At 41.6% G+C, this 27,334-nt stretch overlaps 1 protein-coding gene across 1 annotated transcript in view; it reads right to left on the bottom strand.

Annotated features, from left to right (window-relative positions):
- THSD7B (thrombospondin type 1 domain containing 7B) overlaps positions 1–27,334 on the bottom strand; it is a 549,335-nt gene that overhangs the window by 410,279 nt on the left and 111,722 nt on the right. The window contains exons 2-3 of the mRNA XM_019554526.1: positions 25,167–25,977; positions 10,520–10,771 (exon numbers count right to left, since the gene is read on the bottom strand). Of these exons, the coding sequence (XP_019410071.1) occupies positions 10,520–10,771; positions 25,167–25,977 (1,063 nt within the window). The remainder of the gene's footprint in view (positions 1–10,519; positions 10,772–25,166; positions 25,978–27,334) is intronic.

Raw genomic sequence — 27,334 nt, 5'->3', positions numbered from 1 at the left:
CAGGAGGCGCTACTTCACGGTCAGGGCGGCTAGGGTCTGGAACCAACTTCCAAGAGAAGTGGTGCAGGCTTCTACCCTGGGGGTGTTTAAGAGGAGGTTGGATGCACATCTTGCTGGGGTCGTTTGACCCCAGTATTCTTTCCTGCCACGGCAGGGGGTCAGACTAGATGATCTGCTCAGGTCCCTTCCGACCCTAGAAACTATGAAACCAAGATGGGGACGCAGTCAGGAAGGCTAACTGCACCTTGTCATGCATCCACAGATGAATCTCAAGCAGGTCCAAGGAGGTGATCTTCCCCCTTTACATGACATTTGTTAGGCCGCAGCTGGAGTACTGTGTCCAGTTCTGGGCACCGCATTTCAGGAGGGATGTGGACAACATGGAGAGGGTCCAGAGGAGGGCCATTCGTATGATCAGGGAGCAGCAGGGCAGGCCCTACGAGGAGACACTACGAGACCTGAATCTGTTCAGCCTCCAGAAGAGAAGGCTGAGAGGGGATCTGGTGGCCATCTATAAACTGGCCAAGGGAGACAAGCAGGCAATGGGAGAGTCCCTGTTCCCCCAAGCACTATTGGCAGTAACAAGGAATAACGGCCATAAGTTGACGGAGAGTAGATTCAGGCTAGATATCAGGAGGTACTACTTCACAGTCAGGGCAGCTAGGAACTGGAAACAACTTCCAAAGGAAGTGGTGCTCGCTTCTACCTTGGGGGTCTTCAAAAGGAGGCTAGACAGACACCTTGACAGGGTCATTTGACCCCAGCATTCTTTCCTGCCCATGGCAGGGGGTCAGACTTGATGATCTGCTCAGGTCCTTTCTGACCTTACCAACTATGAAACTATGAGATCATGATCTGAGAGCAGGAGCTAGGATATACCTATCTACTAGCCCCCACTTTGCCATCAAGATTGGGGGTGGGGGGAGCAGTTGAGATATCTCCCAGTGCCAGCTCTGCACTCGTGAGGCCAGCACTGGGAGATTCTCCCCAGCCTATGCCCCACCCAGCTCTGTGCTCACAGAACTGAGTGGGGAACAAGCTCCCAGGCCTATTCCCCATCCAGGTCCACAATTATGGAGCTGAGCAGGCCCCTATCATGCAGTCGTGGAGCAGAGGCTGGGAACTGTCCCAGTTAGGGGCAGGTTCGAGCCCTGTGCCCCAATCAGACAATCAAGGAGCAGGGCTTGGAAAGAGCTGCAGGGGTAGGTTAGGCCTACTAGCAGGCCCACTAGCTGTCCTACCAGCAGATTGGGGCAGGGAGCTAGGACCTCCCGCTCCCCTGCTGCTCTTACCAAGTCCCCTTCCCCATCAGGCAGCTAGGGCCGAAAGCTGCCTCCTGCTGGGGCCGGGCAACATTGTCCCTGCTGCAGCAGCAGGCAGCCCCTGGGGGCAGGGAGCAATGTCCCAGCCTTGGCCAGAAGACAGCTGTGTCCTGGCCGGGTGCTCCCTGCCAAACCCTGGGCTAGCAACCCCTGGTGGTGGCAGGGGCGCCCACTGCAAGGTCCCAGGAAGCAAGAGCTGTTTGCTGCCATAAACAGCAAACCGCTCCTGCTTCCTACATGTGTAGATGCCTACCTGGGAGCATTTACTCAAGTGTAGTTTACTCACAAGTAAACTGCTCCCCTATCTAATGCACATGTAGACACACCCTCTGATACCTAACTTAGGTACCTACATGTGAAAATTAGGCCTCCTTGGACTAATTTTTAAGGGTGAGAGCACCTGTTTCTCCCCCTCAGTGTGACCTATGGGAATCTGGCATCTCTTAAAATCAGGCCATCAACATTTAAAATTATACAACCTTACTAAACTTGAGTTCAAAGACAACTAAACTCAGCAGCCCGCAAGGCTTATAAACACCCACTAGAATTAGACAAGTAAATGTATATTGTGCCACAATGGCACAGAGCAATATTTAATGAAACATTACCAGGTGCTATAGTTAGTACCTGCTTATCAATAGCCAAATTTCAAAATATAAAAAAAAAAACCATATCAATTTGACAAATTTGCTTATGTCAGTTGGACATGACCTAAATAGTTAGAAGTGTTTGAAAGACAAATTCTGCTCATAGGCATTAGTTGCTTTAAATACATACCCTCTCATTATCATTGACAAGTCAGCTATACCAGAAACAAATGACATATCACAGTTATCATCTAGTATAAAAAATATATATATACTGTGCATCAGCAGGTGTGTGCAAGCATCCAAATGAACCACTTAGTCATGTCTTAAGTGGTAACCCAACCACACATTCAAGCAATTAATGGTCCATTAAAACAGGGAATAACACACAAAATTAGTATATAAAATATGTAAGGTCCCCATAATGCCTTAAATTAAACATATGGCTAGCGTGCTGCCAGGACTGACTAGCACTCCCAGTCTCAGAAGCACACCAGAGCAAAGGGTTCCAATGTGCGTCCACACCTGGGATCAGCTGACCGGTGCTCCAGACAGGCACACTGGACACCCAGCGTGGTACTGGGCTATCCCTATACAATGATCCCAGACGTCTCCTGCACCAGCAATAGGGAGTGATTGAGATCTGATTCTCAGTCCTTCTTTTATGCATGTGTGACAAGGCAGGAGGTGTGACTCTTAAGACTGTGGATCAGATCCCATGGTGCCTTCAACTGCATGTCTGTCAGTGGCCTAGGAGCTCTGGGATACACTCTCAGGAATCCAAGAGCTAAGTTCAAGTAAATGCCATTTCAGCATGGCTGAGTATGGGTCATAAGCTGCTCTGCAATGTGGATGCTCAGAGGCCTGTCAAATCTAGGAAACCTGGATAGGAACAGAGTGCAATGTATACACATGCTATGGCTGCCTGAAGGTGTTACATTCTCACTAGTATTGACATTTTAAATTTTAATATGTACAGCTTTTTCACAAGAGTTTCAGAGCAACAAACATATCATCCTCTATATGAGCATGAAGCTCCTATACAGAGAGAGACCATAATTCATCCCAGAAAAGGTAATACTTACCTATATAGTACACGGAGAAGCAGGCATTACATTTATTACATAGTTACTGTGTTAGTCATGCAATAAACTATAACATGGCAAATGTTCAATCAATTTATCATGTGATAAAAAGGCAAAACAGCCACAAAGATGTTCCAAACTTGCATTACACTTTAATTTTAACTTGTGGCTTGTAAAAGCTGAGCCATGCAGCCCCATGCCAGGCTGTACAGCACTTTAAACTTGCCGGTGCACAGGAGCCCACTAGCTCCTGGAACCCTTAAAGCTGCACTGTACTGCCCAACATCAGGGAACAGAAAGCAGAAGGTGGCTTTAAAGGTCCAGGCACGTGATCAGATCTGAAGAATTTTATCCCAGATCCCAAAAACCGTACATCCTACTATGTCAGATCTTGAATGTCTAGCATGGCAAAATGTATGATTTTGGGGATCTAGGATAAAATTCCTCAGATCCTATTGCAAATTTAAATTAATGTCTGCCTTCCATGCTACCAGAGTGGTACTCCATATTTCTTGGTCACTGATCATGCAAGTCTCTGACAGCTCCATACAATCAAGGATTCAACTGGCCACATTACCTAAGGGTAGCACCATTTGATTTTTTAGAGAATTACTCCTGATTTACCCCAATATAAATAAAAGAAGAATCAATTCTTTAAAATTGCTAGGCATGTTGGTAAATCCTAAGGCATGAACAGTCAAAAGCCAAATAGAAAGTACAAACCAATATTTTATACAATTCATACTCTCCTCCTTGTATTTTTTTAAACTACTGATTTAGGAAGTCATTGTAAACTGTAATTGTAACTGTAAAGTGAGAAGCTCTTCATACTTTAGCAACTTTATCATTAGTTACCATGTATCTGTGTGGAATCTAGGGACCTATTACTTAATATACACTTTCTCTAAAGCCAGGGTGTCAAACTCATCTGGCCCAAACTCTGCAGGCTAGATGAGAGTTGCTGGGCCAGTCTGTGGGCTAAACCAGACCAACTCCCTGGCAGCACCCAGGGATGGCACAGTGTGGGTGCTGGGCTGTACTTGGCACTGCAGGTATCACAGAAGGGTCGTACCACATGCAGCCCATGCCCTGGACCCTATATGCCATTTGCAACGCTGGGTCCAACCTGCGTGCCAGCAGCAGCAAATGCCCCATGCTGACCCCAGGGGCTGTATGCTGGGAGCCCCAGGGCCGGCACATGGTGCAGGCAGTGCATGGGGCTGGACCTAGCACTGCACATGGCACTGGAGCTGGCAGCCCCGTGCCAGCCCCCTGTACTACATACAATGCAGAGTGCCCGGTCCAGCCTTCATGCTGAATGTGGTCTGTGGGGTGGGGGCCAGTGCATGGAGTCCATCCAGCGGCCCACAGGCCACATGTTTAACACCCCTGTTCTCGAAAGAAGGTAAAAACTTAAGAAGTGGCTATTTGGAGCAAATAGGCTTCTTTCCTCCATGCTTTTCTGCACCAAGAAATATTATTGTGACATTGCCCACCACTGAACGCAATCAAACTAGCTCAAGCAGTAGCTCTCTGCAACTCCCTCCTTCTCTGGGCATAAAGAATAAGGCAGAGGTTACAGCCCCCAAAACACATATTTCCAGTTACATTTTCCTCTGCTGTTCTTTCCTCTTCAGGCAGTTGGCTTCATGAGGTAATGATCCCCAAAACAACTCTAGTGACTGGCTTTCCTCTTGGTTAATGCTCTCCTTCACTGTATCCAGCTCATAATCAGTCATATCCCAATGCAACAGAAGAATGGGAAGTGCAACAGGAAGCCAGATGGCTAGACAGAAATCTCTTCAACAAGTTGAAACTCAAAAAAGAATCCTAAGAAAGTGGAAACCTGGTCATATTATTAGCAAAGAGTGTAAGAATATTACACAGACATGCAAGGAGAAAATTAGTAAGGCCAAAGTATGATTTGAGAGGCAATTGGAAGGGACATAAATGTTAATAAAAAAAGGAATTCTATGAGGATGTCAAAATTCAGAGAAAGACCAAAGAAACCATATGACCATTAGAGCAGTGGTCTCCAAAGTGAGGTGCACAAGATGATCCATGGGGTGCAGGAAGAAAATATTAGAACTTCTATTTATATTTATTTTTTATCTAAAAGAATAAGAAAGAAATTAAGCTTTCCTAATATTTAACATACGAATTGACACTGGTGTCCATGTGTCAGACGGCCACGTGTCCCACATGGCACACGAGGTATCCTGAGGGAAGAGTGGGAATTCCACAACATGGAGCGGTTGCCAATGGCACCCTCACTCATTCATTCGTTTTCAGTGTATTGCAACGTATATACTGGGGGCGCAGGCTCAAAAATTTTTTACTGATAGGGGTGCACAATCAAAAAAGTTTGGAGACCACTGCATTAGAGAACGTGGAAAGCAGCCTAATTACAGATGATAGAGAAGGCTGAAAATGCTTTTGTACCTCAGTCTTTACACATAGGAGAAGCTACGAGATTATGAGGCCAGTTGTCAGTAAAGACAGAGAAGACACAGCCTACAGCAATGGGTTAGGGATTACTTAGTGAAGCTACAGGCTTTCAAGCTGGCAGGCCTGGATGAGATACACCCTAGGGCAGTGCTTTTCAACCTGTGGTCTGTGGAACCCTGGGTATGCGCAGACTATGTCTAAGGGGTCCACAAAAGATTACAAAGATCAATCAAAAGTATGCAAATACCCACATTCACAATTCAAAGGGGTTCGTACCACCATTCAGAATTTCCAAAGGGGTCCACAACTTTACTAAAAAAATGTTAGAGGCCCACAAATGAAAAATGGTTGAAAACCACTGCCCTATGGCATTGAAGGAATTGCCTGAGGCAATCTGAGAGCCACTGGAAGAGCTCATGAAGGTCAGATAAGGTCCCAGATCATTACAAAAGAGCAAACTGAGTGCCCTTTTTAAGAAAGGGAAGAAGGAGGATCTGGAGAATTACACACCAGTAAGTCTGATCTTGATACCTGGAAGGCTCATGGAGCAGGTCTACAAGGAATCTACTGTGACGTTCCTAGAGGAGAACAAGGTGGTCAGGAACAGTCAGCATGGATTCATCAAGAGCAAGTCATGCCTGACCAACCTGATTTCCTTCTGTGATAAGGTAATAGGAACTATGAACATGGGGAGAGGCGTGAACATGATATACCTTGACTTTAGCAAGGTTCTAACACTGTCTCACAACATTTTCATTAACAAGCTAAGGAAATAGAAACCAGAAAAAGTACTGTAATATGAATGCATAACTGTTTGGATCAACATATTCAGTGAGTAGATCTCAATGGTTCAATGCCCTGTTGGGAAGAGTGAGGACCCCAGGGGTCTGAACTGAGTTTGGTGATTGTTTAACATATTCATTAATGATTTGGACATTGGGACTGAGTGAATGCTTAGCAAATTTGTGAATGACACCAAGCTGTGTGAAACTGCAGACACTCTGGAAGATAGGCCTAGGATCCAGAATGCCCTGGATAAACTGAAAACACGGTCTGCAATTAACCAGATTAAATTCACCAAGGACATGTGTAAAGTGCTGCACTTCAGATGGAATAATTGCATACACAACTACAGACTGGGAAATGAGCCTAAGCTAGGCTGCAGCAGTACAGAGAAGGATTGAGGGGTTACAGTAGACCATAAGCTGAATATAAGCCAACAGTGTGTTCTTGTTGGAAAAACAAGCATACTGGGTTGTAGAAACTGGACCACCACTTACAAATCAAAGGAAGTGATTCATTTGCTCTGGTGAGGTCTATTCAGCACTGCTGAGGCTCGACCTGTGTCTAATCTGAGCCCAACACATCAAGAAGTGTGTGAACAAACTGAAGAGTCCAACAGAGAGCACAAAAAATGATTCAAGGCTTAGGGTGCATCACTTATGAGGAAAGGCTGAAAAAGGTGAGGTTATTTAGTCTGGAGAAGAGAAGACTGAGAGGGGATTTGATAACAGTCTTCAAATAAAGGTAAATATAGGGTAAAATATAGAAAGGATGGAGACACACTATTTCACACTGCTGTAGGGTAAAGGGTTAGTAGCAATAGCCTCAGGCTACAGCAAGGGAAGCTTCAGTTGGTGACTACAAGGACATTTCTTACTATGGTCAAGCATTGAAACTGGCTAACTAGAGAATCTCCAACCCTGGAAATTTTCATGAGTAGGTTGGACAGACACTTTGCTGGAACGGTTAAGTCAGGGATAATCCTGTCTTGAGCTGGAGGCTGGACTAGAAGACCAGGTGAGGTTGCTTCCAGCCCTATGATCCTAAGAAGCATTATGCCATTTCCTTAGGAAAATGACCAGAGAAGCTGGTGTGTCATGGATACTACACAATCGTCAGCCCAGAGGTCGCAAGCTCAAGGCCACAGAAGAAGTGCTCATGGCATGGCCTGTCAGATTCCAAAGAAATCTGCAAATTCTGCTAAATACCTTGCCACAAGGACATGATAAAGGAAAGGAAGGTAAATGGTAGAGCCAAATAACAGCAGTTACCTTAAAGTTCATGAAACCAAAATCTGATAGAACAGATGCTTTCTAGAAATTAGGACAATAAAGGTAAAATACTATTATATAATTTTTAGGACCAATAGCAATAACTAAAATTCAGATGATAATAGAAGGTGTGTGTTTACCCCTTACAAATGGAACCAATTTTGAACCTTCTCGAACTAATCCTCTTTCTGGAAAGGAAGGAAAGAAAGGATAGAAATGAATCCTCACCTGAAGAATGCAATGCTGAGGCAGATGCTGTAAGGAAAAATGCTGTATATTTTTTCTGTCTCAATATTATACTAATGATAAAATGAATAAGGTGGCACTCTCCTCAAATAAATAGAACATTCTATTCTTAACGTCAGAAATCACTGGTATTATACCATGGGGAATTTTGCCATGTTATGTGATTGAGAGAGAACACGAAAGATTCACATGCTGCCAAATTTTACTTTTCCTCATTTGAGAATGTCCATGAATGTTTATAAGGATACAATCATTATATCAATATGCCACTGATTGTAATGTAGTGTTATAACACCCTGTACTGACTGCTACAGAAGCATGTAGGGCCTATATTCAGATCTTTCAAAACCCATTCTCCTACACCATTTAATTCTGATCCTAAAAGAATCACGTCTGCTTGTATACACAGTACATTGCATAACAGTTTTCCTTCTCAGTTGGTTAGATTTTCTAACATGCAGCACATAGCTTTGCAGTGGAGGAAGCAAAAGGAAGGTATAAACCAAAAGCCTATCACAAGTTTCTTAAAATAATAAATATTGGGTATTACCACCTCCCTGTGACATCTACCTATTCATCATAGATTGTGTGCAGTAATCTTGACCCACTGGCTATCCTGAAACTTAACTGTAAGTATCCTGTGCTCGATCCCAAGCAGGTCTTGCCCTAATGCACAAGGGCTCCTTGCTCAAGGGGCTACTAGCAATGTCAGTTCTTCTGCTCCCTGGAACACAAGAGCTAGGAAAACAAGGGGTAGGATGGGGAAAGAATATACCCTACCCTAAGCACCTGCTGTACTATAACCTGTAATGTGGTGAGGGAATACACCTAATGATAATGAGAGAGTCCAAAGGACACGTGATTAGAGGCCTAGAGAGCAGGTGATAGAGGAAAAGGCTGAAAGACTTGGGACTGTTCAGCCCGGAGAAGAGAAGACTCCGAGGGGACTTGGTGGCAGCCTATAAGTATATTAAGGGTGTACATCAGGGCCCGGGGGAGCATCTGTTCACCAAGGCCTGCCAGGAGAGGACAAGAAACAATGGGCACAAACTGACTGAAGATCGCTTCAGACGGCACATACAGATAAACTTCTTTACAAGTCAAGTGCTGAGGGTTGAGAACAGGCTGCCCCCAGAGGTGGTACTGTCACCCACCCTGGCGATCTTCAAAAAGTGTCTTGACACCCACCTTGCTGGGGTCATCTAAGCCCAGCAGTCTTTCCTGCCCAAGTGCAAGGGGGCTGGACCTCATGATGTGTAAGGTCTTTTCCAGCCCCTAACAACTATGAACCTATGAAGTAAGAAAACAAACAAAACAATTTTATCCATCTTAATTGATGGAGCTAAGCAAGTAGCACTGTGGGAGATTTATTAGAGACTGGAATGGGCAGAGCACAATCTTGTGCTTTTCCTAGAGTGCCCTTGCTCTATACCTTGCCTTATACAGAGCAGTGGCATAAATGGCCAACTCAAGCACCAATTCAATACAGGGGGGGAAAAATAGGGATAGGAAACTAAGCTCCAGGCACACGTCTATTCATTTCCTCATTAACCAGCGGTTGGTGTATTTCAATCAGGAGTCAACTGAAACAACACAGTGTACGCAACGAATAAAATCAGCAAGGCAACCTCTCGTTCTTTTGTCTTTGAAATTGACATGCATTTGGATGGGGGAAAAAATCAGTACACAAGAGCTTTTTGTAAGATCTAATCAAGGAAAAGATTTTTTTTTTTAAATTCTCCCCTGTCCTCCTGCTAGCAGGGTGCATAAAGATGATCAGTGACTAGTTGATTTTGAAGAAATTCATACCTTAATGATGCTTGCACAGGTTTCTCTTTCCCAGGAGCATATCAGCTTGTGGATTTGTTTAAGGGGTCTTGGCAATAATACAGAGGCTGTATTGTGGCCATGGAAATAAGCTCCCTTTTAAACTTACAGTCCTTCCACTGAGATTTGTCTACATAGGTAAAGAATTTCAGATATCTGGAGGCTACCCAGTCCCAGACCTTGTCAAATGGAGAAATATCAGGCATTTTAACATCTTCCAAAAGCAGACCAGGCCCCTCCACAGTAATTTGACCAAACTTGTGGGGAATCACAACAGAGCAGAGATCCAAAGCTGCATCCCAGTCAGAGAGGCGAATGGAATGGAAATGAAACCCCACTCCCATCAGAGATCCCAGGGCTGCAACAACCAGCACAGGGAGAGTAGGGACAAGGTGCTTCTCTGCAAGAGAAGCCTAGAAGTAGTTTAGTTAGGCAGTGGAGGTTGTTGCCTCCTACTGCTCCCATGTGCACACAAGGGAGTCATTTCGGGGGGGGGGAGAGAAAAATGTTCTCTAATGTGCCTTTACTGAATGGTACTGCTGTCAGCCCCCCTTGGGCCCCAAATAACTGCCCACAGCCATGGATCCCTGCCCCAATCTCCATGCCGTTTAGGAGGGTCCGTGTTCACCAATGTCACCTGCACAGTCTAAGGTACTGCCCCCCTCATTCCTGCTGCTACCTAACCATAAGTGACAGCTCCCAAGAAGGAGCTATTCTGCTTTCTGCAATTAAAATAGGGCCTGGGACACAGCAGTCTGAGGATTCCCTTTTGGAACACAAGAATCGGTTCCAGAGATTTATGCATAATTTTATTAAAGCAATCTTAAACTACTGGCTAAAAACAATGGGAAAACAGAATAATTTTGACTTTCATTTACCCCGGTAAATCTATAAACTGGGTTGGCATCCCAGCTGAGGGCTCCCAGTGTTGATCAAAGTATATACTATACCTGGGACAAGGCGGCAGAAACTTTTTTCCTTGTATGTTGCAGGCCTCCTTCTCTTCTAGCTCAGGACACTCCTTCCCCGCGCCCACCGCAACGTGCTTTATACGCCTGCGTCTGCTTCGGAATCCGGGTGAGAGATCCCCTGAGTGACAAGTCTTCGAGCAGGTGCTCCATGCAGACCAGTCAGACATTTCACAGTCTTTAGGGATGACACAGGACTGAAAGGTCAAGGGGATGGCTTCTTGCATACAAAGGCTGTGATGAGAAAGCAGTAAAAGAAGCTAAGGAATTTCTGTTTGCAGTTAGATTTTTCTTTTCAACAATAAAATCCCAGCATTACCTTGGGGCCCGGTCCCGATCTCTCTCACACCAGTGTAAATCCAGAGAAATCCCAATTAAATGAATGGATCTGCATTAATGCAAAACTGGTGTAGGCAAGAAAAGCAGCAAGTGCAGTATCTCAGTGAATCAGGCATAGTCTTAACGTTTAGATTTTGTCTGATAAACTCATTTGAATATACCACATCCAGCTCATGCTCTACATTAGGACAGATAGGAAACACAGCACATGTCTGACACATTCTGCACTTCTCTTATGAACAGGATTAGGTTAGTGGTTCACAAATGACTGTAATACAGCACACCACAGAGAGTACCCTGCAGAACAGCTATCCTTTTAAACAGCTTGCCTCATCGCTCTTTGCCCCAAAGCTGAGCTGTTTCAGGTGCTGAACAGTTCCTGTTAAGCAATTCGTTGAGAGACCGGAGGGAACTCAAACACCTTGAGGATCAAACATGAAAATAAATCAGGATTTTTTTTTAATCCTCTGCCTCTGCAATCACACCAAGGATTGGAACAACATATTGATTCTGAGAGCAGCAACTCTTGTTTTTTGCCTTCTCTTGGCACATACTATATAAAAATCCACTATATTAAATGGCATAGCATGTTTCCAAAACCATAGACCCACTAAGGCAAAAGCTTCTGGAGGTTGGCAGCTGCAGTCTCAGTTCTGTGGGTTTGATTCTCCACTCCCTGCTCCCTGTGTAGTTGTTTACATGCTATATCAGTACAAAATCCTCACTCACTCTGCGCACAGTGCAAGTCACAACAGAAGGTGCATGATACCTGTAAAACAGGCCTTAAAGGCAGCTTAAACCTCAATGTTGCCATAATCAACAGTACAAAAGTCTCATGGATTCATACAAAACTAGCCGCAAAGTACAACAATCAAGCAGTTTCTTAAAAACACACAAGCTTGATTCATTGAAGCAGATAATGTAACGGCCAAATACCACTTTCTCTCCCTGTGCCTGCATCCCAGCATTGGTCAGAGGCATGTGTGTGGATCAGCCACCTCACCAATTTTCTTTTCTTTGCTGCCTAATTGACATTTAGTACAGGCTCAAAACAACTCACAGAAAGCAAACTCTCCCGCGTTACCACTTTAATGTCTCAGCTGCTGCTTGACCACAGTTCAGCCAGAGAACCACAAAAATCTCCAGAATAGAAGTATCCTTCCTAGTCCTCAAATACCTTGGAGTATTAGACTTATGGGAAGTTAGGAGAGGTAATAAGAGAGGATGCCAAGACTTCAGAGTCACCAAAAGAGAAGAGAGGGGGAAAGGATAGAGCCAGGAAGGGAAACCAGGGTCACCGGGAAGTCACCTGGGAAAAGAGATCACAAGGTAGGCTTTTGCTCAGACTCATAAATGCCATAGCAGTATTACAAATAAATCATGGAAGCTATTTATAATCTTACCTTTTTCTTTTTAGTTTTCCTTTCCAGTTCCTATCAGTGAGAATCATGGTTTTAATCACCCACTAAGAGCAAATATGCTAGCATTTAAAGGTGGGAAATCCAATGCTGGTGTCACAGGAACAGTTATTGAATCACTCTTAATTATTAATCTGCTGTTGAGAAAATATGTCAGGACACTTTTTTTTAAATTCAGGGCTATTTGAAAAAAAGCTGAACTCTTTTAAAACTAGTATAAACATCATTTAGTTATTAATTATTATTATTTCTTCCAAAGTAACCTAAATGTGCTGCGTGACTGACAGCATACAAAAGACAGCCCCTTCCTCGGACAACCAGCTGGCAATCTAGCACAGAGGCATAACCCAAAATGCTGGCACCGTAGGTCAGGGAGGGGAAGGGAGGTGTTGTGTGCTGACCTCCTCACTTGGGGGCCACTGCAGCTTTGGCACAGGTAGCTGCTGCCTTGACACACACCCAGAAGACAGCCACACCTACGGCAGTATGAGCACCTCAGTGGCTGCCATTCTGGTGCCCCGCCTAAATTAGTGTCTAGGGATGGTGCCTTGCTCACCGCCCCCCCACCCAGTTACACTATTGATCTAATCTAACAGGCATCAGCCTAGGAGAAACTATGGATAATCCAGGGAAGGATTCAAAATGAAAGACCAAATTACAGCAATAGTTTTAAGATGACAACTCCTCGTTTAGGACAGAACAGCCTCCTAGTACAGCACCCAACAATGTCATGCATTCTAAACTGCAAGCAAATACTAACAAGAAAATACAGTTATTCTGCAATGTTTGTTGGAGAATGTTAACATATGTAATTTGCCTCTTTTAAAAGCAGATCTCAAGGAAGGATTTGAATATAAAGATGGTGATGCTTCTGTGGACCAGGTCACAAAATGAGGGGCAGAATAGAAAAAACAGAAAAATGGGTAAAAAGGGCTGGCTCCATGAGCAGAGCAGAAGGCTCCTTATTTAGGTGCTGGCTCCATCTTAAGAGAGAACCTATTTTCTTCCCATGTGTTCCTTTGGGGGGGCCAGTTCCCCATGAAGAGTCAGATGTGGAGGATCGGAGTTCACAGAATTTTGTGAATCACTAGCTCCAAACTTTCCATCCCTACCTCTCCCAGTCTGCAAGGAACAAGTACTGTGTGATGCTTGAATAATATGGCAACATATACTTTCTTTTTTTCGTTTTTTTTTTTTTTTTTTTTAACGTTTGAAAAACTTTCTTGCTCTTAATATAAAACCATATTTCCTCCACTGGCGACAAAGCATGATTCATGCATCGAATACTTTTCTAGCTGAAAGCAAACCTCTGCTAAGCTCTACGGACAGAATTCTCCCTTAATGCAAAGCTGGTACACAGGAGTGTAACTGTTTATTTTTCCTCCCACGCTTTCCTCATTCTCTGAAGAGTTCTTCACTCCCCCTTCTTCATCTTTTCTTCCTTCTCCCCTTACCTCCTGCCCACTCTCTAGTCCTATTAAAGTAAGAGCTTAAGGTAAACGTTCAAATCCAGTGTTTCATCTTGATAGTCTAGTCGAGGGCTGCCCAGCTCCTGGGCAGAGAGGGGTCACACACCCTGCAAGCTACGGACCCCCAGGCCGCACACCATGGGGAAAGCCCTTCTACAATAGTGCCTGCCACAAAGGCAGCCTGCTCGCCCCCGTCTTGCCATGCATGCAGCTCCAGGAGCTGCTCTAACTAAAGCATCGCAGCAGCTCATGTATCAGTGTTCCTGCACTTCAAAATAGCGGCACTGTTGCCAGCCTTGGCCATTTTCAAAAGGCCTAGGCTAAGCAGAAGGCCCAAAGCTTGTTTCTGAGTGGCCATAGTGTGAACTTTTATACATGTGACAACTAACTTGGTTAGCAAGTAAAGGAAACCATCAAACACAACTAAACAAAGCACAAGGCCTAAAAGGAGAAAAGAGAAGCCCATATTTTGAATAATCCATATACTCTATATCATAGCTTTATCTTAAAATAGTAGTAGTAGTGATTGATGTAACCAAATGTATCAGATGTTATTTTGCTATAACAGATATGTTCTTGTTAAAATGCTTAGATAATTTGTAAAAACAAAAACAACCTGTCAGAAAGGCCATAAAATAAGGTAAAGAAGAAACAAACTGCATTCCAAAATGGGGAAGGAAAGGAGATAAGAAACCCTCCCTCTTTCCCAAGGATATAAATCCCAAATAACTGACACTTTCCAAGTTCACAAAAGATATGGTTCAGTCCAATACCAAAGGTTTCAGTGAAACAAAGACATTTAAATAAAACAAAACAGAGGCCATTTATTAGAATATTAAAACCAGCCATCTATAAATATTGGGCATAGGCTGGGGGGAAATTTGGAGAACTTTGCAAATTCAAGAAGACCTGCTGCCAATCTGTGTGCCACCCTCCTCCCTCCTCTCGAGTCTCCCCAGTCGGGATAGGTGAAAATCTATGTTGTGCTGATAGACTTTAGGATAAATGTTTGTTCTTATGTTTTAAGGTGCAAGCAAATAAAAGGTCAGGCTGTAGACCTGTTTCTGCTTCTTTTATCAGTAGCCTACCCAGAAAGTTACCTGTAATCTACGAAACAGCAGGAGCACTTGAACTAAAGCTCATTTGACAAGCTTTAGTTACAGTGCCCCTGCTGCCATTTTGAAGCGTGGAGGCACTGACGCACGAGACACGGGAGGCTGCTGGAGCACGGTAACCATGTTCCAGCAGACTAAATTAATCAAGTCTCCTCTGATGCACTATAATTACAGTGCATCAGAGCAGCCTCCCAACACACTACAGGCACCACATACTCTTTAGTTAATTCACATAAAGATACCCTAATGAACACTTTCCTAGTACCTCACAATGAAGGTTGCCTATATACGAGCACGGAGGCTGCTCCGACACACTGGAATTCCAGTGCATTGAAGCAGTCTCGATCAATCAAGGCTGCTGGAGCATGGCACTTTCCCACCATTTTTAATCATGGGGTGAGGTGCTTGAACTAAAACTCATCTAACGAGCTTTAATTCAAGTGCCCCACCACCATTTTTTAGTGCAGGGACACTGATATACGAGACACAACAGTGCTTTAATTAGAGCGAGCGGCTCTCAGAGCTGCTCTAATTAAAGTGCTGCTCCCCCCTGCCTCTCCCAGAGCACATGTAAAAGTGCCTGGAGGTACTAGATTTAATGCACATTAACTAAAGCACATTAATGTACATGTAGATGCACTCAGCATGATTAAAAATGAAGGATTCACCCAGCTCCTGTCAAAGTAAAAATAAATGTTCTGATTATTTGAAGTTGGATCAATTTATTTACTAAATACAGCTTTGTGCGCCATATTTCCAAATTAGAAAAGCTTATCTAAACTCTTCCCTTTCTCAGTTTCTTCATCTATAAAATCAGGGAAAAGCCTGAATGGGAAAAAAAAGATAAATCAAGTGGGATACTTTTCTGATGTGCCCTGAAACTTAACAAAACATAACAAAACTCTTACATAATGTTTTTACATAAAAAATATTGGAATTCAGGTTCATTGAAGTGAAATACCTGTTCATAACCCCTCTTATTATGAAATTAAACCCTACCCCAGTGGTATAAATTATCCCAGAATTTAATTATGTACAGTGGAAAATAATCATACTGTTGGCAGCAGCAGTCCCTCAATATGAGGAGAGTATTCCAGTAAATAGGGCAGTCATTGGTGAGTCCAGAAATGAAGAAGGAGGCTAATCCAAGATGCATATGTTGAACTACAGGTATGGCAGATAGTTCCAGGAGGAAGGAATGAGTCCTGGTAATGTCAGGGACACAGTTGTTTCCTTTTCTCTCATCTATCCACCTCCATAGTGAGAAGAAGTTGCTCAAAGTATCTGATATCTTGTCATACACATCATGGAACCAGCGGGGGTAATTCAGTGCTTGAAACTTTCAAGTACTGACATTAAAATCTCATTTCTTCAGATTCCGCTTCAACATGTCCCTGTATCTTTTCTGTTGCCCACCTCTAGAGTGATGACCATCAGTGAGTTGGAAGTACAGGATCTGTTTCAGGAGCCAGTTGTGAGGCATACTTGTGACATATCCAGTCCAACAAACCTAGTGAAATACAAATATGGCTTCAATGCTGGTGGTATTTTTTTAGAGCCAAAGTGGTGGCATTTGTTCTTCTTTCTTTCCAGTTGATATGGAAGATTTTCTGAAGACATCACTGATGACAGCATTCCAAGGCTTTGACATTTTTCCAATATGTCATCCAAATTTCACAATCATACAACAGGATAGATGTCACAACAGCCAGGTTTATAAGGAGCTTAGTTTGGATCCTAATATCATGATCATCAAAGACACAATTTTGGAGACACATTACACTGTTAAATTTAACAACTGCTAAATATTATTGTCTATGTTAAGTTTATTGGGAAAAGTAGCTACCACAGTAGAGAAACCATTCAACATTCTCCAATGATTGTCCTCTAATTGTAATATATGGAGGCTGTTTTGGGGTAGGTTGGTAAAGTACTGCAGTTTTTGTGCCGTTAACAGCAAGTCCAAGCATTTAATAAATTTCACAGAAGCAACCTGGAGCCTCATCAGTTGAGTGGGCACACACAATACAATTGTGAGCATAGTGAAGAACAGCTATGGAGGCATTGGTTTCCTGATTATGCTTGCTTCTCCTGACTGTGATCACCACTTCAAACTTCAGACCGGGCTACCGCAACCTAATGTGACGGCACTGAAAAGAAATAACTACACATGTAGCTGCTCGCAAACTTTTGAATTTCTTTTGATTTGTCCTCCTACCACTTCTTTTTCACTCATATCGTCCTTGAGGTTTCAGCTTTAATGAGGTGATAAACACATTGTTTCTGTTCTGGAGTTCATGTCATTCTGCCAAGGTTTGAAGGTTCTTTTTTCTCTCACTGAGAGCTTAAATTTAGCTACTATTCTCACTGAACCAGTCCTGATGTTTCTTTGTGGAGAAGTCTAGAGATTTTGTACCTGCCTCATGAATTCCTTTCTTGAAGTTCTCCCAGTGATCAACGGTATCAAGATCATCATGGAAGTCAGAGTATTTCTCACTGAGGCACTGCTGGAAATGATTGCTTTTAGCAGGGTCTTTCAAGCATTTAATACTGAATCTTTTGGGGGGGTTGTTTGTTTGGGTTTTTTTGCCATTTTGGGAAGATGCAAATGGTTATGACAGCAGTCGTCTGCTCTGGCAATATGGATGTCATGACAGTCCTGGATGTCATCACACACTGATGAGGTCAATCGGGTGCCAATATTTTGAGAGGGGATGCATCCATTATGTCTTCCACTGTTGCTTTGCCAGAATAAGGAGTTCATGCTGATGAGATCATATTCTGAACACCTGCTCAGGAGAATTTTGAGTTAACTTTCTTTCCAAGTCTCCTATTTCATTATGCAAAGTCTCTACCCACTCTGTCTAGGGACAGGCATTACACATACACTGGTTTAAGTGATCAGAAACTGGTTTAAACCTGTAACAGAACAGATGTTCAGTGCACATAAACCAATTTGAGAATGCCTGAAACTGGTTTGAAATAAACCTGGTTGAATGTAGTAACAGACTTAACTGATTTGGCTCAAGACAGTTTATGCAATGTCTGTTTCAGGCCTCTTGCTGGCTTAAGATAAACCAGACACTCCCAGCATCCCAGCATGCTTCCTGGGCTAGGCAGGGCTCTCTGCTCTGCAGCAGGGCTAGCTCCTCCTCTCTGCTTCCTGGCTATAGTTTCCCCCATCATCATTACCACTCCCTGCTAAGCAGGAATTCCCCTCTGCCTTGCTGAGAGGTGTCTGTGTATTAGCTAGCAGACCACATGCTGGCTATGGTCCCTGCTGAATCAACAGGTAGAATCAACAAGTAGCCGGTAATGTCCCTCTGTTGTTTTCTTAATTGCGTGATAAACACTGTTATCAATTCCCTGCTGGGCTAATCAGAGCATCAATTGTTAGGATTATCCATCAGGGTACAGAGGTTTCAAGTCGCAAATGTCATTACTTGATTTGGACCATGGATACAGTGATCCCACTGGACATGTTTTTCCAGTCAGGTAAATTACATGAATTATATTTAAACCACCTTTTCTATCACCCTCTCCATATGGGGTACTCAGAGGCAATCCTAAATAGGCCTGGTTAGTCCTGGCTGCAGCTGCCAAATTGTGTGCCTGTCTTAGTTCCAAGTACAAAATGACCACTATGCAATCATCACCTCTATGCAGATTCATAACAATGGACTTCTGGTAATCAGTACCACCTGCTCCCATTGCCACCATCCCACTGCCTTATAATTTGGCTATTAAAGACACCTGCATGCGTCTTCTTGTAATGTGGGAATGCCATTGCACATCAGCAACCATGCAAGACTTCACAGGAAGGAAACCATAATCCAATGGAAAAACCTAGACAACCAAGTTTTCTATTCTGCCACTGCCTTCATCTGCCTCTGCAGCCATTGTGAGGTAGTCTTTCTTCATCTGCCTGCTGTGTCATTAAGGACTTTTTATTTTTGGATTACTATTAGTCTAGAAACCTTGCCCATGACCTTGTAACCATGAATGACCATATGAGGAATATACAACTCCAGACAGCATTACTCTCAGGATCATTGGCAGCACATAGGCCTCTCTACTACATTAAGCTTGCAATCTATGAGAGAGGATCCATGTAATTCCTGGGACTCCACTGTGCACAACATTAATTACAGAGTAACTAGTTAGATTTGCTTTATGAAGTAGAAAACAAGTACTGTCCTAATCTCAGTAGTCTGAAATGTTATTATATATATATATATAATAATTAGAGAAATTGGACAAATGGATCTACCAAATAAACCCTACAGGATTTTTTTAAACTGTAATAATTCAACACTAAAATTTTCATGTTCTATTTTCTGTATTTTCTCCTTATAATGTTTCTTTATTAGTCAAGAGGCCCATAAAATGCCAATAAATAAAGACTTTCTGCATAGAGCCTCCAACAACTTTGTTCTCAAAGGACTTATAGTACTTCATGTATATAAACAGTTTTATCCTTCCAAAGGAAGGAAACTATGAAATATCTCTAAAAAGAAATTATTCTGTTTTAAACTCATAAAAAACTATGTGTTCTTCCTTTATAGGAATAACTTCCTGTTTGTATGAAGTTCCTTACACAGGTACAAAATGCTGTATACTCAAAGTTCACAAATTTATAGCCATCTTAAAATCTTTAATCTTCCTGACTGTAATTTGAAGATAAATTAAGTCACATGAAGCACAACATTAATTTCCTTTTACAGCTTCATCTACACCATTATAGGGACAATTGTATTATAGTGTATCTGTGCCAAATTGTTAAAGAAAAATGTTATCCTAAGGTAAGAAGTTAATGAAAATAAGTTACTGGCCAGGCTGATTATACTAAGAAATTGAAGTTGACATGTCAACATGACTAAGAGGAGGACTTCTGATCCCAATGTTTTAAAGAGTCAGCTGAAATTTGCTTTTAGATACAGCCACATGTTCCCATTCCATTTTTTTTTTTAATATTTCATTGCTGTCACCAAGATTAAAACTAGTTCAGTCACTAATGAATTAAGTAAATCAACCATGCCCAACTGCCATGGAGAACCCTTGAAAGGGGTTATCTTTTATATCTTAATATTGCTAGCCTAAATTCTCACTCAGCGAACAAAAAGCCTATAAATGAATGCATACATAGGCCCTTACCTAGTATAGTAGTATACAACACCTCCCAGCAGATTATTAAGGCTAAAACCACAAGTGATGTCTGGTATGTACAGGACCTTATATGCACATTTCTTTCCTTGGTATATGTGTCCACTGGTCCTTTCATAGAAGGCCCACAGGACAGCCAATCTCTTCATTACAGAGTAAATGAAAAGTAGAGCTGACAACTTCCACTTAGTTTTTCAGCTGCTCAGATGAATGTTTTCTAGAAGATAACTATATGAAATAACCTGCTAAAATTTGAATCTAAATGGTTGGTATATACAAGTTCATAGGCCTGAAGTCAAAACAGTTGGAATACAAAAGAACCCCAAAACATAAACACACTCTTCCCTCTTGAGTAGAGCCCAGACATGGTTTTGTGTGTTACAGTTGTGCATTACAGATGCATGTAAGGCAAACTAATATGAATACACCTAAATATGCAAAACATTACCATTAAAGTACATTGATTTGAGTCTATAAACTAAACATGTAATTTCACTGGTCAAAGATAAATATTGTTTTAAATTCCAATCTCATTTCACTCAGGCATCTGACTGCACATAAGCTTTGTTGTCTAACCAAAGCAATCTCCAAAAATGTTCACTGTCACTACAGTACAAGCGATGAATCTGTTAACTAAATTAAAAATGGACACAGTTCTATTTATTCCGCCTAGTTATGCATTGATAGCTAGGGTTGACTGAGTACTTGATTTTCCAGGTCAGCCCTGAAACATCAAAAAAACCCAGGAAAAAAATTGGTTCAGACCAAATTTAAAAAAAAATAATAGTAAAACAATTCTTGCTGAAGTGCAATACCAAAAAGGTACCTTGTGTTTCACCTCATTTGTGAAGGGACTTGTGGAGACTGAAGTTCACAGCCCAACTCTTCCAGAGGGACTTGAATCCACATCATTCACATCTCATTCTGTGTGGGCATTCCTGCAACCCCTCCCAATGCAGCTGGGGGGGTTTTAAATGCCTAATAGACAGCGAGCAAAAATGCCTTCCTAGTCTGGCAGTCAGGACACTCAGCATACATATTCTTGCTGAATTATTCAGATTTGTGTTTAAACACAGACATACAGGCACACATTTTGAATATGAAACAGGATGGAAATAATCTGAAAATACCCTGAAATAGAAGAATGCAGCACGTTGTTTTCATAATTAGAGCTGCAAAACTGTTTTCCGATTCCAAAGGAATGACCCCCCCACACACAAATTTGCCTATATTTCTACACTAGAACTGTTTTGAACCAAAACCAATGAACTTTTCTTTAAAAAAGAAAAAACAACACAGTGCTTTTATTTCAAAATGGAAAATGCAACAAACCAACTTTTTCCCTTGAACCTTTTCTGATTTTGACAAACTAGTACTTCCTGACTAAAAAATGTGTCAGTGAAAAATTCCCACCCAGCTCTATTCTTACTGCTCCTATTTCAATCTGAATATGGGCAGATTAAACAACTGCACTTAGTTAAAACACGGAAAAAAGAAAGTCAAGAAAGAACGTGCCAGGCATCATCTGATCCCCAATAACCTTTTCCAGGTCTTCTCTCTCTCACACCCAGTGGAAGCAAAACAAGAGCCTGAATGAAATAATTGGATGATTAGCAAGGTTTAGTTTCTGCTCACTTTGTGATATACAAGATATATAAAACAGAGTGGATCAGTTTGAAATGTGGTATTTCCCTCAATTTAACTCGGCATATTTGTTTCGGCCATTCACAACTCCTAAGAAAAGCATGCATTGCAATAAGTCAAGGTGTATATATTCTTTCAGCCACCTAAACACCTTTGGAAATAATCTAACTTAGGGTTTTTCTTTTTACAATGCAAATTAATTTTGCTTTTGCACTTGTGGATATAAGTTTCACAAATCCCTGCAGGGCCAATTATTTAAATGAAAACAATGTTCTCTTAACAATGCTTTATAAGAGAGATTTCTTTTGACTGGCTTTAGTTATGTTAATTATCAGTAATCAATGAGAAAATGAATCTGAGTTCAGGCAAGTAAGTTTCATAACACTGTCAGCCACTTCAAAAAGACTATTAATAAACAAGAACAATAAGCTTATTAATTAAGCAAAAATTCTCACCACTAATCCTGCATCTGCAAGAATTGACCCTTTTCACCTTTAGAGTGCTCAAAACCACTTTCATGACCTTATTCTTGAAATACAGTTTTAAGCAAAAAGAGATTCTTTTCTATTTCAGAATACTTTTTTTTTTTCAATTCATTGTGATTATTCAAGATATTATTTTATTTATACCCAAGACATCTTTGAAAAAAATATGGTTTGGTGGTGCAAGCATTACTCATGTAAATCTTCTCAGTGAGAACTGTGCATCAACCTAAGCAATACCTGACACAGCAGGGGTGGGCAATTATTTTGGGCAGAGGGCCGCTTACTGAGTTTTGGCAAGCCATTAAGGGCTGCATGACAGGCAGCGAGGGGCAGATAAATATTCATTTTCTAAATTTTTTAGGGTCCCCATTGGCTGGATAGAATGGCCTGCCGGGCTGCATGTGGCCTGTGGGCTGCATTTTGCCTGCCCCTGAGATGCAGCACTCTGATAATGGGGAAGACACCCCGAGTTAACAGTGCAGAGTTATATGGCCTGCAACTTTCTAAAAATTGTGATTAGACCAACAGGTATTTACTTTCCTCAAATGTTAATTGGAAGATGGCTGAGTGCTTGCATTACCTGGCATTTTTCTTTAATAATTAGACAGCAGTGGGACTAACAAGTGTGGTGAGATTCTTAGGATATTTATCATAATAATTAAGCAATGCTGAGAGATTTCAGTTCAGACTTCTTGCGATACTTTCTTCACTTGCCTCAGTTTTCCCCATAGGTAAGATGCATCTCATCAGTGCCTATTCAACACGGTGCCTAAACAAGAAAACTTGGCCACAGAAAAGAATCAGCACACTTTTTCATTCCAGTTTTACAGCAGACTTTTGGCTGCCTGCCAAAGTCTGCTTCAGGGTTATGCAAATCTGTTTTCTCTTCTTCATCAGCATCCAAAATATCATCACTATTGTAAAGTGACATCTGCAAGATCCGGCCCATTCTTCAAAAGAAAGACAGCAAAATATGTTGCACAATAAAATGAGTTAGACATTAATGAACCACGTTTTATTAAGGGAGAGTTTGTCAGGGGCATTTAGTAGTGATGACATTTTACCCTAGTATCAGATATGCCATGTACTTGGGATTTAATTTTCTAGCTTCAATTATAGAATTACCAGTGGCAACAGGGTAAAAAAGTATCTTGCAATCAAGTGGGTGACAAACTGAGCACTATAAAACAACAAAACCCTTAGCCCCTTTCCAAATCAATAAAGCAGCTCATTTTATGAAGATGGTAAGAGTAAATTATGGACTAGATTCAGCATCTGCTACCATAAAGCTTAGCACAGCCCCAGTGGGAAAATGCCCTAGGAGGTTGAAGTAGTTAAGCTTCACCTCCAAATGGGTTATCACGGTCAAAAAAGAGAAAATGGACAAGGAGGTGACATGACCAGAACTAGGAGCCCCTTGCTGTTTCAAGAGTATCTCTTGAACAGCCTTTTCCAACGGGGACTCTAAGAAGCGTCAACCATATATTGAATCTGCACCTCTCCTCCACAATGGAATCAGCATGAGGGGATGTAATATTGAGAACAGCCTTGCCTTTCCTGATGGGAGTCTGCCAAGGGGATCTCAGCGACACCCACACTGGTGTATTTGAAGTCAGAATTCTGTATGTGTAGTTTGTGATTGAGAGTGTGATACAGATGTCAGGAAGTCAGTTGACAACTGTATGCGAGTGTCCATGCCCCTGATTCCAATCTTGCTTACAGTGAAATAAATAAGAATGAACTCTGTTAAAGTCAAGGAAGTTGAATGGAAATAAAATCAGAGTCAGAATTGGGTTCTATAGAATCAGGCAACACAGTAGCAATGTCAGGAACTGCAGAATAGTTTGGAGACTCTACATCTTTTTCAAATCAATAGACATATCTGTACTTTGCTGCAGATATAATAGAAGACAGTAAAGAAAAGTCTAGAGGACATATTTTCACCTCAGTACCTGTGCAAACCTGCCAGCAACATTAATAGTAACAAAGCACTGGACATAAAATAAACCCTTATCTTTCCAATTTGAATTTGAGTATGTGCCAGGAACTATAGATTACTGACAAATGCATCAAGTTCTGAGAAATTCAGGAACCAGATTTTTAAGAACTTCTAATGTTATTGAAAAATATTTTTCAATCTGAAGTCAAATGGTTGTGCTAAGACATTTTATATTTAAACATGAGAAACATGGAAAATAAATCTTTCCATTACTTGCTGTAGAGTATTATAACCTTGACTGTGAAATTATAGGAATCCATACTGCATGAACTAAAAGAAATGATTAGGCATCATAAATGGAAAGATAAGTCAATAGAAAATGAAAGAAAAGAAAAATAAGCTTATTCTCTGCCATACACCTACATACCTACCATTGGCATCACCAAAGATTTCACATGCATGAGAAAGCCAATAAGTTTTCTTCAATAAAAATAAAATCGTAGTACCATTAATTTCTCATTAGCTCAAGCAACTTTGCTAAAAAAATTGTTTTCTTAATATATTTAATGAACCAAATTCTAAAAAGGACTCTCCGTGGTCAGTGAGACTACAAGGGGTTCAGTCCGATGTAGAGCTTGGTATGTCCAATCTAACAAAAGCAATACAATATTGAAAAAGATTTGTTCATAGCAAAAAATAAAGTGGCATTGTTAACAAACAAAGAAAGTGATATAAGCTTCCATTTTCTGTAATGCCAAAACAAAAATTGGTTGAGACCTTATAAAGGAGACACGTTAAAAACATAAAATGCAGATAAGTAGTCACAAATTGTAGAAGCATGCAAAATATTCAGCTAATTCCCTTTTCCCTCTACAAGAAAGAGAAATAAAATTAAACATGACCATAAGAAAAGCATGTTAAAATTTGGAATTATAACTCAAACACGTAAGTGCTGTTGTGTTACCAGGAACTTCATATTTTACCAGCTATCTACATGCAAATCTGTTTTTGATAGGAAAAAAAAAAAAAAAAAAAGTAAATGTAAAGATACCCTTACCTCAACATTGCATTTTTCCCATCACTCCTTATACACCTAACCTGCCTAGTCTGATAACCTAGCTCTACATCCCACGGCTTGGAATGATGGTGGGGTTTATAAACTTGCAGTCTGAACGAGCTTCGCTCTGCAGAATCTGAACTGAAGTCCAGCATGGTTCTTCCAATCAAACTAACTTCTTTAGGGTGAGACAGTCTACACTTACTCCAAGGTCCAACCATAAGACTATAGGTATATTCTTCTTCCCCAAGAGAGCAAGAGGCAGAAACGTTGCACATCCTTGATTCCGTAAGATTTGGACATTGGGAACCACCGTAGAGAGGTGGAGAGAGAACTGAACGCGTTCTGTGTTGTAAACTCTTTACACAATCCTTGTTGCACCCAGACCAGTCTGAGAAGTCTGATACGACACAGTCCCGGGGACAGGGTATTAGACAGGCTTGTTCTGTAGGTGGTTGTGGTGTAAAATATTCACATATTTCATTGGCAACTATAGTTCTGTTCAGTTTCTGAATACAATGTACACTTCTGTGCTGTAGCCCATGCTGTGCAGTCACACAATCTGAAGTCCTTGGTTTGACTTCGCCATGAGCAAAAGGAACAAGCACACAAATATTCCATTCTGAAACTTCCCACTCAAAGAGCTCAAGGTGCCATTCACAGACTTTAAAGCAACTTCTCTGGTTTTCAGGTTTGTCCCTTTGTTCGCAGTTTGAATGATGGGTTGTCCAACCTTCTACATGGACACACCACACTGCACGACTCCGAATACCACCAGACCCACAGTCACCTATACATCGTCCCCAGTGACCTATAAAAGAAAGAAAATATTAAGCACATGATTGAAATGCCCAAGTAAAGGAAAACTGAGCTAGTCCATTTCAGAGACTAAATACAGTCCAGTTCAGTTAAGTACAATCCAGTCAAACTCCTACTGAAGTCACTGAAACCAATAGCAAGATCAAGCCCTAGGACAGTATCACAGTCTTAGTCTACAAGTAAGTAATTATCACCATGTCCTGCAATATGCTGAACACATCATAAAAACTATAGGCTTTCCTACTGTCCTATGGACACTACTCTGGGCCTATCATAACCCGGGCTTTGGGAAAAGAGGTGATTTTCGATTTTCCTAAATGCCTATATTGAGCAAACATTTCCCATCTTTGTCATGTAACCTCTTCTTAATATCCCAAATGATATTATAGACTTCCCTAAAATTCATCCAAAAGTCCAAGGAAACACAAACATAAAATTTAACTTGTCCACATTTTTTTCCGTATAAAATTAATATATTTTATTTTCCCCATTCCACACCCTCAAATAAGACATGCAACTGGGTTTTGGGTAGGCAGAATGGATCAAAAAAAAGTTTTGCAAAGTTACGGCTGCACAGAGCAGATACAGAGCCCTTTCCTATTCAGAATACTATTTTAAGCTGAAACTAGCTGCTGCTGAAGACTGGACTTCATGGATCTAGAATTTTGAAAAGAGCTAAAAGTAGTCTACATGGCTCTGGAATAGAAAAAGAGGGACCAGAAGTAGCTAACAAACAGCAACATTGCCAAAGAAAGGATAGCTTGATTAGCAGAACATGGGGACTATTAAAAGAGAGAGAGGGTTGTTAACATCTGTGGAGTAAAGAGCGATTAGCAGGAATCAGGTAGATTATGATGATCCACTCAGTCAACTAATTCCTTCAGTGCTGTCTAAATAGATATGCCACCACTGTTGGGACAGCTGGTTTTAAACCTTAGGAGAAGCAGGAATCAAAGCAGAGTATGACTGCACCACTGAAGCCCTGCTGGATCTGCCCCGCTGGACTCTGCCCCTCTCCCAGGCAGCAGATATTGTGAAAAGAAGTAACAGCCATCTTACAACAGCCCACTCTTTTATTCTGTGTAGAAAAACTGTTTCCTGCTTAAGACAAGCATCCCAAATGTGAAAGGCTAATTTTAGAAGAAAGATGTCAATTAGCACCTACAAAACCAGGCTATAGTTTCATAGTAGCTAGAGTCGGAAGGGACCTAGGTAGATCATCAAGTCCGACCCCCTGCCTTGGCAGGAAAGAGCACCGGGTCAGATGACCCCGGCAAGGTGCTCATCTAACTTCCTTTTAAAAATCCCCAGGCTAGGAGCCTGCACCACTTCCCCTGGAAGCCGGTTCC

The sequence above is a fragment of the Crocodylus porosus genome, unplaced genomic scaffold (assembly GCF_001723895.1).
Source record: "Crocodylus porosus isolate Cpor-Errol unplaced genomic scaffold, CroPor_comp1, whole genome shotgun sequence".
NCBI lineage: Eukaryota > Metazoa > Chordata > Crocodylia > Crocodylidae > Crocodylus > Crocodylus porosus.
This window is presented reverse-complemented; position numbering and strand designations above follow the sequence as displayed.